At 38.9% G+C, this 21,499-nt stretch overlaps 1 protein-coding gene and 1 long non-coding RNA gene across 7 annotated transcripts in view; one reads left to right on the forward strand and one right to left on the reverse strand.

Annotated features, from left to right (window-relative positions):
* The window catches only part of LOC147337788 (glutamate receptor 3-like), a 98,889-nt gene that overhangs the window by 42,811 nt on the left and 34,579 nt on the right, over positions 1-21,499 (reverse strand). For all 6 annotated transcript variants that reach the window (XR_015131479.1, XR_015131477.1, XR_015131480.1 and 3 more), the window contains exon 4: positions 8,632-8,819. Coding sequence is in view for 3 of the 6 variants with exons in the window: in XM_086310729.1 (XP_086166855.1) it covers positions 8,632-8,819 (188 nt within the window). In the remaining 3 variants the exon portion in view is untranslated. The remainder of the gene's footprint in view (positions 1-8,631; positions 8,820-21,499) is intronic.
* LOC147337789 (uncharacterized) lies at positions 2,868-3,978 on the forward strand. The gene is made up of 2 exons (XR_015124946.1): positions 2,868-3,165; positions 3,632-3,978. It is a non-coding gene; the product is annotated as an uncharacterized LOC147337789 (long non-coding RNA).

Consider the following 21,499-nt stretch of genomic DNA (forward strand, 5'->3'; position numbering starts at 1 on the left):
AGCGCAAATGCAGCTTTTCAGACGAACTGCAAAAGAAATTTCCCTCGTACCGTCCCGGTACTGGTAATTTTTCTTATACAGATGAGGCCTTACTTTTGTACCATTATTTAATTCCAGAGGTTTTTAAGTTAATTATTTGCCCTTGTTGACTTGTAAAAGCCTATATGACATTTTTTGTTTCACCATTCATTAACCGCACAGAGAAGGCATCGTTTACATATGTTAAAATTTTCGTTAAGCAAACAGTATTATTAAAGTTCTTCATGACTGGGCCAAGTGTCCTCTTATGCATTAACCTGCATTTTATAAGTTATCAATATAGGAGCAGCTAGCAACTTTGGCTAATTCACAAAATGTTAACATGGGAGCTAGGCAGCAAACATTATTTTCCTGGGTACTGGTTTGAAATTCTAGTGCACAGAAATATCAATCATTAGTGTTTTTTAAATATCACAACAATACAAAGTAGCAAACCGTCTTTGGCTAATTGAACATACAACTGTTTCCAATGCAAATTTTAACAAACTTTCTTGGCATAGTTTGACTATAGTTTAGAACTGTGTATGAAAATCCCTGTAATTCCTATTGAGCCCAATCAATTAAAGCTGAAAGTCTGAGCTTCAATAGCATCTTAATTGCTTAATTTCAAATCTATTGTGGTGGTGTACATGGCCAACATTGTGAAAAGTGTGGCACTGTCCGTTGTACATTTCTGGACTTCATTGTATAATCTTGCGACTGTAGAGATTCCTAAGTGTCCCACTTCAATTAGGATGGGGCAGAAGGCTGAATTTTAGTTTTATATGCTTTGATGTAAAAGGACTTTCGCCTTTTTCGAACTCCCATTTTTTACTTCAAGGCGCTTATAGAAGTGCTTTTAGTGGAGCACTCTCTAATTAACAGCAAATAGCGGCTGTGGCTGAGACGCTTTTCTTAGCGGCCGTGATATATGCCCCTGAAGTGTTGGCCTTCCCCCAAATGCAGAACGTTTTAGAAACACCTGACTCATATTCAAATGATTATGTCTATCATTGCGCTGAGATACAAGAACTACTTAGAGTTGATACCTTGGGAGGAAGAAATCATTGGAAACGTAGCAGAGACAGCCGCATGCTTGTGTGCCAAAACTTTAAAGGAGAAAGATGGCTTACTCAGTTTTTATTGAAAATGAACGAGGCAATTTCACATGACTGATAAGGTGAAAGGGGCTCCTCTGGTTTATATATTGCAATATTATACACTGTATTCTCACAGTTATAGCAACATGTTCAAATCTCACAGTCACAGCGCCCGGGTCTCAGCCTCTCATTCATTGGTTGAGTCAGCAGGTCACATTCTTTTTAATGATAACACTTTAATCCCATTTAATTCTATAATCACAGTTAATAAATGGCCCTCAACACCTAAGGTTGGTGTAAGGGATTTGAAAGCAGCACCTAGCTTTACATCAAGCAACATGGGGGCAACGAGCTGATGTTGAGATCAGAAGTGTCTTTTATATCAGTGGAGAGATTAGCTTGCTTTCTTAGCAGTTTTCTCAACGATGTGTAATCAAAGGGCGATGACTGCAAGAGAGGGATTAACGTGGTGTTTTACTTGTAACTCGGAGATTGCCAGAGTGCATTTATTCAGATTTGGTTTTTCCTCCCATTCTTTAATACCTTCACTCACATCCATGTTTGCCAGCATGTCACAATATGTCATCCCTGGGTTTTCACTGAGTCATCTGCAACATTGATTGAGACTCTTCTGTTTATTGCTGACAGCCTTCTTTTATATGCTGCTGGCGATCTGTCATCCATTCTCTCCCTCTCCCACTACTTCTTATCTCCCATGGTAAAACGTCCTACCCTTTTCTTAAATTCGATATCATGCAAAGACTTGAGATTCTATAATACATCGAACTGCTGGTTTTCTCAGAACTCTCTATTGGAGAGGGGAGAAACAGATGGACAATCTCCAGTTCTCCATGGGGAGGCAATGTGGCCACCCTTAATTCCTCTACAGGCAGCAAAATGTTGTTCTAACAAATCCCCAAATGCACCTACTTTTTTTCTTGCTCTTTCAGTGAATCCTTTTTGCTTTTTATTGTTTTTTTTTCCTGTATGAAAATGCAGCTTGTCTTTGAACAGCTTGCTTGCCCTGGGCCTGTCCAAGATGCCATTGTCTGTCTGTGTGTGTGTGTGTGTTGTTTTTTTTTAAATTTTATTATTTTGTTTTTTCCTTTCCTGTCTGCTTGCCCGCCTGTCTCTCTTTACACTAGTGATGAGCAAGTTGTTGCCTCTAAACAGACTCCAGTGCAGAAATCCCAGGAGAAGAGGCAGCCAGCAAGGAGCACAGAAACTGATACATGTACGAGCAATCTCACTGATGAATCAGATTAGGCATGACAACACATACAGTCAAGTAAACAAGCATACACTCAGAGGCTGCAATACATACACTCACTTTTAAAAGCCACCAGTGGTAGCAATACAGAGATGATCGCTGTTTGTTTACTAGTGATGGGATTTCCGGCTCTTTTTAGAGACCCGGCTCTTTCGGTTCGGCTCACTAAAAAGAGCCGGCTCTTTCGGCTCCGAACCGGCTCTTCAGGTTGTTTTGTTGCTTTAATTAATTTATTATTAACAATAATATAAAATTATGCACAAAAGGAATTACTAACGTAAAAACAAGTGGTTTTATTTATATATGTTTATATATAAATATATGCGGTGGCCCCTAGAGACAAAACACGTACAAACTCCAAAACACATTTCTAGCATGAACTGAACTTCCAAAGCAGAGCTACTAGATCACTTAAATTACACAATTGAAAGCATGTGTGTATTGTTTGTATATTTATACACAGGCACTCATATATGTAACCCACCTAAAATCTGCCTCATGAAAATGAACTGCTGTTCCCCAAGAATGTCAGTAGGTGGCACTATGAGATTGTTTAGTGCTTGTGAACTTGAGTTGAGAACTATAGAGAAGGAGAATAGCGCTAAGGCTACGTATGCTGGTCGGAGCTACTCACAGAGTTTTTCCTTAACCTTTTTCTTGAACAAGGATTGTGTGTGAAGACACAAATTGGATTTTACTTTTCCGCTTGTTGGGAAACGCGGACACTTTTTGTTGATGCTGATGTACCTCTGTTTTTGTGTTTTTTGTTCATTTCCGGTGAGTTGACTAACTGCGCTAGCATAGCAAGCTAATCGTTAGCTCAGTATAATGTACATTTCATGTGTTCCTTTTAAGTGCTGTATTATGTTTTTATTTCTTCACTTGTGAATGTTTTAAGCCAATCGGAAATATTTCTTTGGAAGCTAGTAGGTAAGTTTTATTTATTGTAATGAGATGATAAATATGAGCAGTCTTTGGCTAAATAGTACTGCGACCACGTTTTGCACTTTCCTCGTGCATCAGTAATGTACATTCTCTCAATTCATTGGATTGATGTGACTGCTGTTCACAAAATATGAGATTTGAGTTAAATTTGTATGATGTGGAAATTGTTTTAAGGTTCTTTGATTCATTTTATTATTGATTGCATTAAGTCGTTATATACAAAGAGTGAGAGACATTTGGTCACTAGTGTTGATTAAGTTGTTATATTCATGTAAAATATGTTCACTGCCCTGTGCAGGTTGGTTTTTTTGTTGGAGTCTAAAGTTGCGAGCCAGGATTCCGGATCCCCAGCTGCGATGCAGGAAAGATTTCCAGCCTACTTAGAAGTGACAACTGCGTTACTTCTTGACAGATAAGCTTATGAGATCTCAGAACAATACACTACCCGGGTAGTACTACTAACTTTAACACTATACACACACACTCACACACCTGAACTGAAAAGACTGAAAAGAACTCTGAACACTGAACTCTGAACTCTAAAACTGAATACACAGACTGACAAATATGGACAATTGGAACTGTTGTGAACTGTTGAATGACTGTTTTTGGTTTTGTTTTGAATAAATGTTGACTGTTCTTTTAGCTGTGTGTCATTCGCTCCTTAGTCGATTCCTAGAGGCCATAAGCCTAAGATCCTAACTTTCTCTACATTCAGTAGTGGTAAAGTATCGTGTGTTACATATATATATATTCAAATAATTTTAAAAAAAAGTTCATTTACCTGTTATTACCACACACCAAATCCGGTTGTTGGTACTTGCTGGCTTGTGTAGCCACAAGATAACAAAGGCTCAACACTGCGCCCAGCATCCTGGAGCACTTCTGTTGTCTTTTGTACGTGTTTTGAGTTTTTATGTGCTTCTGAGTTTTTACGTGCTTCGGAGTTTGTATGTGTTTTTACGTGTTTTGGAGTTTTTACGTGTTTTGGAGTTTGTACGTGTTTTTACGTGTTTTGGAGTTTGTACATGCTTCAGAGTTCGTACGTGATTTGAAGTTTGTATGTGCTTTGTCTCTAGGGGCCACCGTAAATATACTTTTATTTATTCACTCCACATAAAATGTAATAAATAAATCATATAATACAAAAATCAACTATTCACATTTCAAGTTTTAACTATTTAAATTTTCAGCTTTTTCCTTTCACAAATTTAAAGTGAAAAGAACACAAAACACTGCAAACCACAACACAATTAAATATAAATTATAATATGAAAACTAAAAGAACATGCATATTCTCTGTCATATGGACCTGCATGAATAAACTTTCTCAATCCTTTATCATCTGCAACCGAAAATAGTTGTGGATGATTACTATACCTTTCTAATGTTGTTGTCCCTGCCTCTCTTTCTCTCTCTCTGGCTCTGTTCCTGTGCTACTGAGTGTAACTACCGCCCCTCCCCCCTCTGCCCAGCGTAAAGCACAAGGCTCGCGTGCAGAGTGAAGCGGAAAAAAAGTGCGAGAGAGAGGCTGAGAGAAAGGAAAAAAAAAAAAAAAAAAAAAACCCACGTGACGGCTCGCGATAAGGAGCCGGCTCGCGTCGTTCACGTCAAAGAGTCAGCTCTAAGAGCCATTTCGTTCGCGAACGACCCATCACTATTGTTTACAGGGCTCCTTTAACGGTATAAATATTTTGGTTCATGTATGCTATCATAAACCTAGATGGTTCAATGAAACACATTGATTGGATATGTTTAGGAGAGCAGAGCTGGCAGAGGGTCTGATATTCTAGTCATAAGGAAAGATTTGCCATAGGGTTAATTTATCTGCAGTGCAGTATTGATGGAGAAGTCCTATAGACGATAAATCCTGAGTGGTTGTTACAGCATAAAATGATAATGGCCCGGGCGTAGCATTCTCCTCAGCATCTCAAAACAAATTTGTAGGGACGCTCAGTCAGCTCTCGTACGAGTAAACAAAACTTGGCCTGATGCAGCAGTATGCAAATACTTCTCTTATGAAGCTTTTACATCATGTCAAATGAAAAACGAAGGGAATAAAAGAAACGTTCAGGTGGGTGGGTGGGCGCCAACCACAGAAGAGGCACATTCTGTTTTGTGTTTGTCTGTAGAAACCTCCATTTAAGAACATGGTAGGTGAACTAAAGCAAGCCAATTAATTGATTATGATTCTAGAAGGGAACCATGACCACTTAAATAACAATTTAATCATAGTAATTTGATCAAGAGAGAAGAGAAAGCCTTCTACCTTCTCAGCATATGTTCAGTTTTATTGCAAGGCTTCTTAAATCTTGTAAAAAGCACTCAGGATGACCTCGCTGTTGAAAAATGCTATATACAGAACCCACGCTTGCCTTGGCTTTTTATATAGTTAGCTATTCAGAAGAATAACATAAGAACGTTTTACTAGATGGTTATTCATCGTACAAAGAGTAGTGGTCTACAGTCTCCTCTAAATTACAAATTATTTTCTTTTAAAGGTAAACAGCTAACCTGCGTGTTTACTGTGCTTCTGTACAGCTAGTGGTAATACAATTTGCAAAGCTGATACCTGAATGGAACTGTGCACACAGAGATCTTTGACTTTCACATTATAACTGCTTCCCACGGCTGCTTTTCTTCAGACAATATGTTCTTACCACACCGATGAGTTATGCAAGCTAGCCCTGAACTGTAGTATATTTTACTATGGTATCTCGTTGTGAATGGCACAATATACTGTACCTGAAGTATCAAGTATGCATAATGACCGATTTTTAAAAATTTTGTTATGACTGTGCAATTGTAATTGTGATGCATTAGCATTTGAGCAGCAGTCTAATTACTTGATTTTATTTAAAAGTACAAAGTTAACACTTTTTTCAAGGTATTTTTTTTAAGTTTAGGGATGCATAAAATATCTGTACCATACTGACATTTGGAAGTTGAATAACTATACTAGATCGAACCAGCAGAGCGTTCACAGGCACTGTATCAAAAGCGGTGTTAATGAAGAGCAGCACAGAGGTTTCTCTTTCTGTGCAACAATTGTGCAAGCTCGTCACTTTCCCATTGCGATAACGACACTCCACGAACATCATTGTCTGCTTAAAGGAAGAAAAAAAAAATCCATTCAGCAGTGGGATTACTCAGACTGAAATCATAAAACTAAGCCACCGAGCTGATTCCCATTTCCCCCAGCAATCAGCTAGCTGGATCTGCTCTGCGTCATGATCCTCTCTCAACAGGCACTGACCTTGATGGATTGGAGCAACATTATGACACGCAGACACCAGTGCCTGCACACCGGTTCTGTTCGAACTCAGCCACCAGTCTGCCACAGATTAAACTCTATCTGTCGACAATCATTGGTTAATAGAACTACTACAGCAGGTAGAAGCAGCGGGTTTTACCACATAGCAGACAGTGGGTGCCATTTTTGGCATGATTGCCCCCGTGGGAGACGGTCCATTCCTGTTTCAATGTATAATGGCCCGATAGGAGGCAGCTGCAGAGTGAAGTCCAGCAGCTTCCCTGAATGCCTCATGACTCATCTATATTGGCAGAGCTAGCTGGATTATTTCAATTAGCTCTAACAAAAAAACAATCCCACGCTGAGATTGTCACTGAAACAAGGGGCAAAACTGAGCACGCTGCTGCTTTGAAGGTTAGCTTCTGCAAAAGCTACATTTTTCCCCTCTTTGTAGAAAAAAAAAGCCAAGGCAGAAAAATGAATGATGATGATTATCGTCGCGTGTTGAGGAGGAAAGAGCTCAACATAAAAAAGAAAGAAAAAATCATTAACGGGAACAAAGACAGGAACAGAATAACATCAAACTGATTACTGCCCCGCATCCTTATTATTGTTTACAGGGAGAAAGCAATTAAAAACGCAACCATTAATATGCCTCACACGTGATGTGCAATGAGTGTTCTAAGCTTTTCTTAAAAGCTGAAGCATATTCCAGCACTTTGAACGGAAACGTATTTCGATATAGTCCCAGAATTGTAAAGGGAGGAAATTTGCAGTTCAAGAATTAAATTAGACACAGCAAATTATTACTAAAAGCTATTCTGTTTTAAACTATGACTCTGGGATCAAATTAGATTCATAAAAAACAAGTGAAACTAACAGTCATTGAGGGGATATTGTGAGGCAAAGAGAAGCCAATATCTAAATGAATGTTAACGAGCAGAATCCAATTCAGGAACTGATTGCCTTATAAGCAGGCGGCAGCAGGCAGGGGTGCAGGCTGGAGAGGAGCAAGCGAGCAGAGGAGATGCATGGCATAATAGCCACTCATCTATTCATGGTAATTGTGTTTCCCCTACTACAAGGACTGGTGGACCTTTCATTTTCTCCTCAGGCAATGGACGTGATAGAGGAACGGAGGGGTTTTGGGTTGTTAGGAGAGGATTAAAAGGGCTGCATCATCAGTGGTCTCTTCAAATGGCTGCTCACACTCAGACCTCTCGCTACCTTGGGCTCTCGGGCAGCTTCAATACACAAAGATTTTCAAACGAGACAGCATCAGACGTTGCAACCAAACAATGCCAAATAGGGCTCTTCAAATAGGCAGGGTTGCTGCTATGTCTCATAGGCCTTAGGTGATCCCAAACTGAGTGAGTATAGGAAAAAAGAAAGAAAAAAGAAAGAAGGTTTGGTTCCAAAATTAGCTATGGTGAGTCAAACGCATACTTAAAAAACACCAGTATTAGCAAAAACCTGAAAGTCTTAGATAATAAATTATAGACGGATTAAATGTTTCTTGATTTTATCACTTCACTGATAAAGTGGAGCTTTTTCTCTGCAACTGAAAAATAAATGTGTAAAAAAGGAACACATTAATTTAAACCTGATAAAAAAAGAGCTAAGAGGACCTGCAGAGTTCTGGAGGTTAACGCTTTTTACGCTACACATCAGTCATTCGACACTGAAACATTGGCAGCACAAAGACACAAAGATATCCCGACTGTAAGTATTATAAACAAACTACAGAGACTACATTTCCCATAATGCTAGATGTTCTGTTAACCTAGCCTGACAAGTGCACAATTTTTATTACACATAATGATCTTGCCTCTCAGCCAAAGATAACTCAAAGCATGTATTTAGATGCAACTAGTGTTCAAGAAGACTGCTAAATAAACTTTGGTATATAATAAAATAAGTCCTTTTAATATCTGCTGTTTTAGTCTGCTACTACTGCAAGCGAAAAAAAAAAGGACTTGAGGTAGAGTGTAAGTGTAGGCGGTGATATAATGAGCATGCCTATACACTGAGGCTCAGAGGCTCACCTGCTCTAATATAGTGTTGATCCTATCCACCTCGCAGTCAATCACATAGCGCTTCTCCTGCCTCCTGTCCATCTCCTCAATGATGCGCTTGAACTCGGCTGCGTCCGTTGTGCTGCTAACAGAGCGAGCGGTCACCTGCCAGTTGTTAGCGACTGCTGCCTCCATGATGGCCTGCAGTATGGAGAAACCTACAGGGAGAGAGAGAGTGAGAGCACGTAACTCAGAGGATTAAACAAAAAAATCGACCAGCACACATCAAGAGTTATGCAGAGCCGAGTGGCTTCTAATTTATTCTGGAGAGGTTTTTGCTTGAATCCAGAGGTTAAAGGCCATCTCATTACAATCTAAAATAGCATTACAAAGTCTGCAAGCCCACTAAAATATTTTCTTGAGTCTAGACTTTGTGTGCCTGTGTGTATGTGTGTTTAATTCACATTTGCATATTGACAAGGCAGTATCATAATGAAGTGAAAGGACAGGAATCGTATCTCCATATTATTAAAAGATCAGTGGGTGATGTTATTGCACTTGGCATCAATTAAATTATGGCATTTAGCTCAGCCACATGTTAACTTTGACAGTGCGGTGAAACACATTGCAGCCTGTGTCTCCTTGGAGGATCCTGCCAACTCATTTTAAGATAAAGACAATGAAAGATTTATCCAAGCCAGTGGTAGCAAGTGATCATTATAATACTAGAAGAATGGAAAATGAGCCCTTCTAATGATTAATTCACACATGAAATATTTTCATTTAACAGAGTGCTCAGAAACACTATGGTCAAATCACATACCACACAATGAATAATGTAACCATATTTCTGGAGGGATAGATTGCATGTAGGACAAGCTGAAATAAAAATGGCTTAAATCGTCTCCAGTCTATAACAAATGGGCATGAACGTGATGAAGATTGTGAAAATCAAACATCATTAGGCCAAGCAGAATGCAGTCATAACATGTGCAATAAGCTTATTTTTCAAATTTTTTTATAATATTCACATGATCTGTCATGTGCGTAGCTGATACAGAAAGGGAAACAAGGAGAAAAAATAATCTTTCAGCAACAGCATGCCCTGGCAAACATGTAGACAAATATAGATTTTGTTTCTGTGCAACATCATCACAGCGATGTTGGGGGCAAAAAGTAACTCTTCAAGGCAGCGGAGCCAGGCTCCAAAGCAGAGACAAGGATGAAAAAAAAGATGGATGGGAAATGTTAAATAATCCAAGGGAATCATGTGCCTATGCTAAGAACAGAAGAGGAATATGAACCCAGACCACTAAATGAATTCCTGTCGGTCCTAAAGCCAGCAAGGTTCTTTACAGTGCTTGGACCCTTATTCTCAATATGGTTAATCCTTTGGACATATCCCAAACTTTAGCTTTTGTACACAAAGACAAACAACATAACTGTATGCACATCAGCATTCTCGCATTACAAAGAATAAGTTCATTAATATAATTTATGGTCAGAATTACCGAGGCTTCTTGTATCATCAATAACAATCCCAGATTTAACTGACTATCACAGCTAGCTAACAGCCCATGTTGCTTCTTTTTATAATTAGTTAGTGTTTATTTTGTTGGCTTAAGTTTTGCTTTTGGTGCTATAAACATTAAAACATTATTGAATTGATTTGAACTCAATGCCTACAGTACCTTATGTCTGGTACAGCATGCTTACAGGAGTTATAGCAGGTCGAGAAGCATGCTAACCTGCTAACTTTCACATTAGCTTCTGCACACAAAGACAAACAACATAACTGTATGGGCATAAGCATTCCCACCATTACAAAGAATAAGTTCATTGATATAATTTATGGTCAGAATTACCGAGGCTTTTTGCATCATCAATAACAATCCCAGATTTAGCTGACTGTCTCACAGCTAGCTAACAGTCCATTTAGCTTCTCTTTATAATTAGGTTTAGTGTTTACTTTTTGGCTTAAGTTTTGCATTTGACACTGTAAACATTTAAACCTTATTGGATTGATTCGAATTGAATACCTACAGTACCTTATGTTTGGTACAATATGCTTACAGCAGTTGTGGCAAGTCGAGAAGCATTCTAACCTGCTAACCTTCACATTTACTAAATTAGCAACAAACATTAACACTAAACCCATGCTACGATATTGTTAAATAAGGAAATGACAGACACACTCAACATCCAACTAAAAACATTCAAAGCTTGCTAAATTCAGACCAAGAGCATGCCAACAATATATTTTTTATTGTTAGCTTCTTTTAGCCAAACTTTGGCAGGTTTAGTGCATGGGCCACTTCATTCAGACACCTGATACTTTTGCCTGCTAAACATAATTTTACATCAATATGGAAATGAAAGGCAAACAAACAGATTCAATTTTGATATGGCATTTTAATATGAAGTCTGGAAGAAATTACAGACAACATTATTAAGAAGTCAATAACAATGTTTAACTTCAATCTGGTGACCGACTGCCAGAGCGGTTTTCTCCTTTAAAAAAACCGAGCAGACTTTGTAACCATTAAAACCTGTCTGTGGAGGCTGTTATGGAAATTGTCTGACATAATATGAAATAAGTGGGAAAAGTAAACATTTTACTTTTATTTATTTTTTTTTACTTTACCTTTGTTATTTATTTTGAGCTATTTTTCTGTACAACTTTATCTCTGTGAACCGGCTGCAGACAGCCAACAAAGCCTGCACAGAGACCAAAGAAGCAACAACAGCAGCTCTAACAAGGAAGCCTCTTTGTGATTCACTGCATTTGTCTTCTGCATGTCTTTTCTTTTTCATTTGGTCAAGTAGCTCTCTTTTTTTTTGTTGTTGTTATTTTTTGGATTTCCACGTACTTTGAGACTACTGTACCATGTGTGTCTGTGCTCCTGGTGTGCCAACATTGCTTTAGCACACAGCCACATCTCCACCAGACGACCTTTTGGCAAGCAGTACAGCAAGTAGTGGAGACCGACACACAGTGTCATCTGTCCATAGGAGCGGTGGCATACTGCCTAGAGACATTAAGCTGCCAGATCTCAAGGTTATGTGGCAACCTGGTTATCAGGTGAAAGGGCTCTAAGGATTCAGCTCATAGCTTATGAATGTAACCTGTAGCAAAACACAGTTTACATACTACTGTATGTAAAGAGTGAGTCTAGCTAACAGGTCTTACCAGAATTAAAGGTCAAAAACTTTACACTGTAGTGAGTTAAAAACAATATGGATATAGATGTAATTTTCTAAACTATTATCATTTTTACATGAGTGGAGCAGAGCACTCATGTGCTAAACGTCCTCAGATCTCCTTTACCTAAAGCACAAGTTACAGAGTGAAGGTTTGAATAACATGGATGCATTATTCATTTTCCTGAGGCATATGCTCACAACCTCACCAACCACAAGCCAGCTGGATAGCATGGCAGTCTTCCCGGCAATAAAAAGCTTCTCACATTAAGAGATGTCACGCAGATTAACTGGGTCAAAATGGTCTCTGTTGGTTTGGGAACTGTTGAGAAGGCTGGTAAAGGTAAAAATGCCAGTGTATCATTTACCACACGCTAATCACATTGGGTGTACGACATGCCATGCATGTGGGTTAAAATGATAGGGTGCTCATTGTTTCAGGGCTGCGTGTATGTATTTGTTTAGGGTAGTGTAATCTGTGATTCCCGTGCTCCTTGAAAGGCACAATAGTATGTCTCAGAATAATTTTAAATGTTAGAAAAACTAAATTCTCACAGCGGGAATGATTTGGAAATTTGGGCTTTACATATGCAAGGATCTACAGTGTGCTGTCCAGAAAATGAAACAAACAAAAAAAATCCTATTTTCACTTTCGAGATGAAGTGGGAAGTGAAAAACATGAATTATGCTTTTATGTGGAGGAGGGATATACTGTCAATCAGATTACAATCAAATAGTTCTTTTATTTTGAAATTGCTGATTTGTGCAGCATTTTGTCTCCCCCTCTGCCTCTGGCAAACCCTGGACTGTGTGGGAACAATTGGATTCATTTAAGATTCACAGAAGATTCCATGCCTGCCTAGTTTTACATTTGTATGGAAATTAAGAGATGGAATCTAGTGGTGGTAAATAGTCTGTCCAAAAAAGGATTAGGCCTGCTTTTTGCTGCTGTTTTCTCAAAAGTCAGCATAAAAGTTTGCATGCATTCTGATTGGGACTATCAAAAAACCGAACAGTATCCTTTGAGCGCAACTTAATCTGACAGCCCTGAGAAGACTGATAGTTCCTTCTTCATCTCCACCAGCAAGTAAATATAATAAATGTCTTTGGTACTTCATGCAGCTCTTCCAAGATTACATCAGCCACTTACCTTTCTTGGACCAGAGTCCATCTCCAGATTCAGCCAATCAGTAAATTAATCTTCCTAAAGAGCACTGGAGACCCTCATAAATGCTTTTGTTACTAATATTTATTTCCAACATGGAGAAAATCCATAAATTCTATACCCCTTCCTTTTTTTTTTTCCACCAACAGGAACCCCACATCTGTGTTGCATCTGAAAATGTAATACAGTCAACTACATAAATTATGGACGACAACAACAAGGCTTCCTTATCACCACCTATAAATCCCTGCAGTACAAATCCAGCGGCATGCAGCGGCTTCTGCTGCAAATGCTCCTCGGGGCTAATCATGCCATCGAGACAGGGAGACTTTTCACGCACCGCTTGCGACTCAAACACGGCGTACAGCGTAATAAAATGTGGACAACATCTATAAGCGTGGTGACTCTAACTACACATTCAAGATACAGCCCTTTTCACAAAAACATTGGTGCACATAAACATTTTATATAACTTTTAAATACTATAGAACTGCACAACCCACCATTTCATCAGCGCTCAAATGATAGATTATAAAACACTTTATTTCATCAAAATGTCTTTAAAATTTTATCACTACCCTTATGCAAACTCATTCTTTATATATAGTTATCTGATATTTTGTTCTGTATGTATGTGGGAAATGAACCTCTGTGCTTTGGGGCTGATGAACAACAATTCTGCGTCCTCGCCCTAAAGAACGAGGCGGTGACGTTAGCCACCAGTAATGCTGCAGTGGTTTTTTTTCCCACTGATAAAGTGCACGAGTGTTTCTACTATATGTTGCCAGGATACGGGCCAAAATAAATGTTAACTCTGACAAATGAATACTGCAGCAAAAGAGAAAACACACGGCTGAATTCGTCAGTGTTGAAACATCCCTGAGCGCCATATACAGGTGAGGTCATTCAGAGATGTTTCATATTTGTATAGGCCTGATTATAACATTTATTTATTTATATATATATATATATATATATATATGTGTATATATAATGTATGTATGTATGTATATATGTATGTATGTATATATGTATGTATGTATATATATATGTATGTATATATATGTATGTATGTATGTATGTATATATATATGTATGTATGTATGTATGTATATATATATATATGTATGTATGTATGTATGTATATATATATATATATATGTATGTATGTATGTATATATATATATATATATATGTATGTATGTATGTATATATATATGTATGTATGTATGTATATATATATATATATATATATATATATATATATATATATATATATATATATATTATATATCATATATATATATATATATGTATGTATGTGTGTGTGTGTGTGTGTGTGTGTTTTTTTTCTCTTTGGAGCCTTTGCGACCTATGGTGACTCATAACAGCTTTCTGTGTGGTCAGTCACAATGTGTATCTTCAAAAGAGTTATTTCAGCGAACAGTGAACAGGAATCAGAGTTAAGATGAAGGAAGTATAATGAGTACTGGAGAGACAGAGGAGAGGGGTAACTCGAGGGCAGAAGGCTTGCGTCCTGGTCTGACTTTAGACCCCCCCGCATATAAAAAAGTGGAGTTAAGTTGCTCTTTAATCTGAAACACACACTTGAAACAACTGTATAGTTTGTGGAGCATGCAGTGCAGGAACCGCTGCGATGGGTGAAAACTCAATTATTTCTGCATTTCTCTGCTATCAAATCCAGAAGGAGCCTAAAGACGGCCTGTGTGCTTATAAATCAGAACTGTTGCGAATGAGATGTTGTGGCAGTGTAGCGTACAGTGGCTGAGTGAGAGCTGCAGTCCTCTTCTTCGTCTGTGAACCGGATCTTAACAGGATGAGTTTTGAAGCGTCACCCGTGGCGGCTCAGCAGTAATTGAATTGAGTTGCATCTAATCTCATTGCCCAGCTCCTTTGGTTCCCTGCCTCTCATTAGGGTTCGATGCAGAGTGTCACAGGCCTCCATCTCTCTCTCTCCCCCTCTATTACTCACAGCCGTCTCTCATATCTCACAGCCGATCCAGTCTAACTAGGCAATTCAGAGAAATATTGCAAATTCCTCAAGCCATACACCTCCGCATTAGCCACGACTGACTGTGAGCTTCAGAGGCACAACTGCAGTATAGCACTCACTCATATTACCTCATATCATTACACTGTATTATCACTGGTATTATAATAATCCATACTGCGTCAAACTCTACTGATCTTATCAAATAATGAAATGTAAGCAGATGAGTCAACGTTAAGCACACTGTGGTACACAATAAATAACAGCGGCCACAAACAACTAAAGCTACCACTTAATGGCAAAGAAGGAGAGATGGAGGGTAAAACCAGTTCAATCTGAACCAATTTCTGAAGGATAAATCTAAAGAGCACATGTGAAAAAGAGGTGTTGTCCACTGAGCAGGCAGTAAATGTGGCTGCTTTTCCCTGTAGCTTGTCAATCCTCTGGTAAATGAGAGTCTCTGGGGAGCTGAAACGCCCCGCTGAGCACTGTTCATGGTCTAAAAGGGCATCTTAAACAACTGAATGGAAACGGTGAAGATAATGCCTTTGATTCTTAATTGTAGGCTTGATACTTGAGTTGCGCTGAACATCTTTTGAGACAGTTGGGATGTCATCTTTATGCGTTTTAGATAATTACATAAGTGTGTAGTTCAAGGGAAAACTGAATTTTCAGAGGTCGTTTTTAAAAATATGCTTAAACCATTTACCTCTGCTGGTAAAGTCATGCAGGTGAATTTTTTCTTTTTTCCAGATTTCTAGATTAAGCGTCTTGTAGGTTTAAAAAATGTTTTTTATTTAGTTGCACAATATTGCGGCAGAAATGACAAAATAGGTGTGTCAAATGTTCTGCATTTCTGGTTAACACTAGAGGAAAGTGTTTGGGGGGCAAGCAGTTCCACATTTTACTCATAATCCATAAATATGTGAACAGCAGTGTTGGGAAGGTTACTTTTAAAATGTATTCCACTACAGATTACAGAATACATGCCCCAAAATGTATTTTGTCAATGAGAGTAATATATTCTGAATACTTTGGATTACTTAATTACTTAATTTATTATCGTGCTTTTTACAATTTATGAATGTTCTATTGCTGTGTGATTTATTACTATTACTGTAGGCTACTCGCAATACCAATAGCAACTAGATTTTTAAATCTTAATATGAAATGAGTAACAGTAGGGCGGACATTAGGTAAGGCTGCACTTTTTGCAGCGATCTTGTATAGAAAACTATTCCGCGCGTGTATAAAATAGGTCCGCGGCTCCGAACTGTAGTAAAGGGACCTCTGGCTAATACGTCCGGTTCCGTGTCGGGCTCGTAGCCGAAAACTAGCTTTACTTTGTTGTCTAGGTTCGCTTTTCTAGTGAGACACAGAGAGAGGCTGCTCCAACTGAACTTATTGTTTCGGAGGAAAACACGAACACAGTGTACAGTCGAGTCTTAATAGCTTACTTAAAACTGGGCTCGTCAGGCACTCTTTTTGGCTGCAGTGGTTATTATTATATTTACATGCTTCCAGCTCCCGTTTCTGCTCGGTGACAACTCGTACTTTTCCACGTCATTATGAGACGCGAGATTGAGACAGGCATTTGAGTCTCTTAATGCGTGTTTTGTTTGGGTTTCCACTGGCGTGGAATTACCAAAAATAGAGAGGGCATAGCCTAACATATGAAACAGGAAAAGACTTCTGTGTAATCCCTTCTTTTCAACAAAGTAACTGTATTCTAAATACCACCCTTTTAAACAGTAACTGTAACGGAATACAGTTGCTCATATTTTGTATTTTAAATACGTAACGGTGGTACATGTATTCCATTACTCCCCAACACTGGTGAACAGTGACACTTCTGAGAATTACACACATTTTCATACATCGTCCCACGTTTTCAAAGGCTCGTAAGTAAATGGACAATTGACAGCCAGTTAGTCATATGATGCATGTTGCTTCAGGCAGGTGCTGCCTCAAATGGATTTTTATCTAGGAATAAAAGAAACAATCCTTATATTTATGCTATGTATATGTCTTAAAATGGCTGCAATTCCTAAACAATTCATGCAAACTCTTTCTCTTAAAATCCAAAGTGGTGGTGTACAGAGGAAGAACTGAATGAACAAATAGTGCCTTTGTCCAACGTGTTATGGAGCTAGCTGTATACATTTAACTACAATTAAGTCATAACAGCCACACAATTGTTTTTCATGACTAGCCTTATATATTTCAGGACAACTTTCTTTGGACAGTTTTTATATTTGGTATCACTTCTTTATGGGTGCACAGCTACATCGAGTGCCATTAATGAGACGCCTTGGTTGAAGTTGAAAAGCTGTGAAACAACAGAGCAACAATCTGTTTAAAATTCTCAAGCTGTCAAAATCTCACTCTTCATTAACTGTTCCTGCATTTATATTTTATTATGTAGACATTACCATGTGTGGTCCCCCCCCCCTCTATTGTCTTTTGAGGAAACCAGAATAAATAGTTAAAAGATTTAAGGTCTGGCGAGTCTTTGCCTCTGGGCTAAGTATGCTCACGGGGCTCTGAGGATCCCTCTAGTGCAGGGGTCGGCAACCTGCGGCTTTTTAGTCCTTATAGTGCGGCTCTGCGTGGTTTGGGAAAATAAATTATAAGTATTTAGCTGAAGTGTACTTTATTTATGTTAGTTCTTTTTTTTTAACTTAGTTTTTTTAACTTGTAGTTCTAAATTGGAAGATTATTGTGATATTGACATATAAAAATAAAATTATATTTTATTATTTTTTCATTGCTCAAAATAAGTGTCACACTCGCGGAAGCCGCCAAACGCCGTGCATTTATCAAGACTTTCAACCCCAGGTAGGCCAATTATGGATCTTCGGATCCACATTATGTCAGCAGCTATTCTCCTCTGTGAACTTTGTTAAAAACAAACACCGCTCACGCCTCACAGACGACAGCTTACAGTCCTGCGTAAAGATAAAAGTGACTTCGTACAGCCCCAATTTGCAGATGCTGTGCGCAGAGGTTCAGGCGCAGAAGTCCCATTGTAAACATACCACAGCAGACCTGACGATGTTTGCATGAACACGCTTTTCAGCATCTCTTTATTGACCACTTTTCACACACGGTTGCTGTGCGCACACAGCTGGCTGTAGCTTTTCAGCTCACAGCCCGACACATACCAACAACAGCATAGATGGCACAGACGTTAAGGCGGCGAGGCGTGATTGCGGGTGCCGCTCAGGTGCGTCCGCCTCCTCTGCAGCGGCGTTGCAGACGACGTCCCGCCACACACATTAACCAGGTAAAATACATATTTAGGCAGAATTTTGCAAATATCTATTTTTCATTTTTTAGCAGCATAGGTCAAGGCTCCAAAAGCACAAAGGCGATATAAGGGTGGCAGCACAACAGTTTTTGTTTGCTACATGGATCATTTTAGTTCAGCTGGGTGTCTTTCCTTTTGTTATATTTCTTTAAGAGTTCAAAATGTGTTAAATACATAAATAAAATGTAATTTTCTCTGTAGCACTTCATGGATTTCATAAGCAACACACCTAAAAAACAATATATACAGTGTTATCTTCATTTTAGATGTCAAAAAGTATTTGTGGCTCCCAGTGTTTTCTTTTGCATGGAAACCAGGTCGAAATGGCTCTTTGGGTCTTAAAGGTTGCTGACCCCTGCTCTAGTGTTTGTGCAGTGGAGATCAAAATCTTGGGCTTAGGTGGAAGGCTTTACCTGGCCTACTATTAGTCTTATCTGGTATAGCCACACAACTTGTATACAATAGGCTGCGGTTTAAAAGGGTTGTGTATTATTGACTTCTAAAGCAAACAGCTGAAAAAAAAGAAGAAAAACTGCCAATTAACAGAAAAAACTAGGCTTTGAAACAGATCAACTTGTTGTTTTTTTTTTAAAAAAAGAAAAGAAACATGTGATGTGATGTGAAATCAGGTCGCGCTGTGTTAGAGCTCCTCAGCTTCTTCCTGCCCACAGGAGAAGAACGCATTAGAGACGTAGCATTCACCGTGAAGCAAAGTAGCCCAAAAGTGTGTAGCCAAGGCTTTGATGTGGTATTTAAAGTAGGCCTATAACCACAACAGTTTTACTGCCAAGTGTTGTCCTAATCAGAAAGACAGCGCATGTCAAATCAAACAGAAGCAGCATGCTGTCTGTATCGTTAGAAGTGCATATATGCAGGAGGGAGAAGAGCTGCTTCACCACTCTGAAAATCCTCCCACAGATTTTTCAGAGCGTCTCCATCTCCCTCCCCCTTCCGTCAGTCTTTCTTGTCTATCCCTCACACATACTGTGACATATTATTAGCACGTACTATAACACGAAGAGGGGGGCGGGACATCCGTGCACACATGTAGAGCTGTGTGTGCACGTCTCAGAGGGGATGATCAATAATGATGACAATAGACTGATCACAAAAGTCTCCCAGCAGCTTTTTTCTAATCTGCAGAAACCGAAAGAGTGAAGACAGAGCCTTTTACAAAATAAGTCCAAATATTATTCTACTTTTTGTGTTTACTCTTGAGGATGACATTTTATTTGTCATTTCGAACAAACAAATTGGCCGTGTGACATAGACCGACCATCAAGGCAGTCTACCTCTTCTATGACTGCTTGAAGCAAAGGCCAGGACATTTTGTTATAATGAAAAAAGAAGCTCCCAGCAGTAATTTCATGGCTGCTGAAGCTAGCAATGGGTAGGTGGTAAAATGGCTTTATTCCAGGTTCAGTTAAGAGGACACAGAGAGAGCACGGGGTTTATTGTGTGCTTATTGTGACAGACGATGGCTCTCATATGATGCTTTTTATTTTTTACAGGTGCTTGACTTGTAGTATATCGAAAGGTTACTGAATCACGCAGGTTCCTGGTGCAGGTTGGATTATCTGTATATTGAGATGTCACTTCATGTGCGCAAAATAAAAACGTGAGAAAGAATGCCAGCGTTGTATAGCTTCCTCCATATTTCTTTAATATTATTTTTCTTGTGCATTTTATGGCTTCTCTGATGTGCCCTTTCTTGTCAGTGTGTCCAAGCTAATTTATTCTTCTGATGCATGCATAATTTAGTTTTTATGAAGCCGCCGTGAAGGAGAGGGCCACTAAAGCACAAGAGGTGTATGTGCATGTGTGTGTGTCTGCATAAAGTCTCAGCTGGGTGCAACTGATGTCCTATTATAATGGCTGAGATGAGACCACAAAGCTGTGGAAGTAAAGTGTGGTCCATGACATAGACATGGTTTCAGTAGAGAACTGGCATTCACACTTATTATCTCACATTGCGAGCGGCGAGTATAAATCAACAGTTGTGGGTGACAATATTGCACTTGACTAGATGTTATTTGTGTGAAATTTGCTTAACAAATTGAAAAGGGAGAGAAACGACTAATGGTGTGTAATCCTGCATGAAAAATATCGCTTAGGCTTCTCCGCACATATGAAAAGCTGAAAAGCTGCACGTAAAACAGCAGCTTCTTGAAGCTAAGAGAGGCTCTAAGTCTTTGTTACTGGGTAAAAATTTCCTAATAACCTTTCAGCGTGGTTTAATTTAAGTGGTCTAAAAGAAAAGTAGACGTCGGCATCTCTTGGATTCCTTTTCAGGTTGACTTGTGGTGGAAGATGTTAGCCAATCACAGGTCTTTCAGAGAGGTTTTGTTCCTTTGGGTTGTTTTTATGATAACCTTTGAACTATAGTTCAAACTATTGCTAAAAAATCCTACATATAACATGTGTTTATATGTGTGGAGCTGCAGTTGTCAAACTGAGTGAGCCACTGCATTCGGGCTATAGATGATGGCTGCAAAAAGTATTTTTAATCTTAAGGAATGTTTTCTTTGTCTTTGTCTTTTTTAAAAATCTTTTTCCAGATCATTGCTGCTTAATATTCAGAATAATAAGCAATAATATTTCATGGTTTTTTGTGTTGAATCACTGTAGTTTGGACTACACTTTTGCTCTTCTGCTAACGTGTCACATCTCTTAATTTGTTATGCTGTTTACACCAGTGAGAACAATGCCAAACCACTTCAATCAAATTAAAGGCCAGGCTTGATTTGGTTTGCCATCGAAGACATTGCAGGAGAGCAGCGGGAGGCATTTATCGTTTGACTCTTTCAGAGAACAAAGGCAACTGTCTCTGGATAGCCAATTAGAGGGATCGCTGAAGAATAGGGAGCAAGGTTCGCTTTGGTTACAGTACAACCGGCTGTGCATGATTGCTCACCCCATCCACATATCTGTCTTTCTGTCTGTCTGTGTTCTGTAGCTTGGCAGGAAGTAGAGATGAAGCTAACTATGTGCGGTCATCCTCCCATTCAAAAGCCTCCTGGCCTTGTTGGCACATTCCTCAGCCAGTTGTGCCAGGCCAGGAGTTATCTTCTCTGCCTGTTTCACTGTGTCTGTGGGGAGACATAGAAGTTTAATACAAAGCCAAGTGGTCTTCGATCGATGCCTGCAGATTAATAGAATCTGACAGATAATTTTTTTAATCTCATTTTAGTGTGCTTGCAAATATTTTTTA

This window comes from Aulonocara sp. 'chitande type north' Nkhata Bay, linkage group LG2, assembly GCF_057382095.1.
Source record: "Aulonocara sp. 'chitande type north' Nkhata Bay isolate Kocher_YH1m ecotype deep benthic linkage group LG2, A_spYH_male_GT1.1, whole genome shotgun sequence".
Taxonomy (NCBI): Eukaryota; Metazoa; Chordata; class Actinopteri; order Cichliformes; family Cichlidae; genus Aulonocara; species Aulonocara sp. 'chitande type north' Nkhata Bay.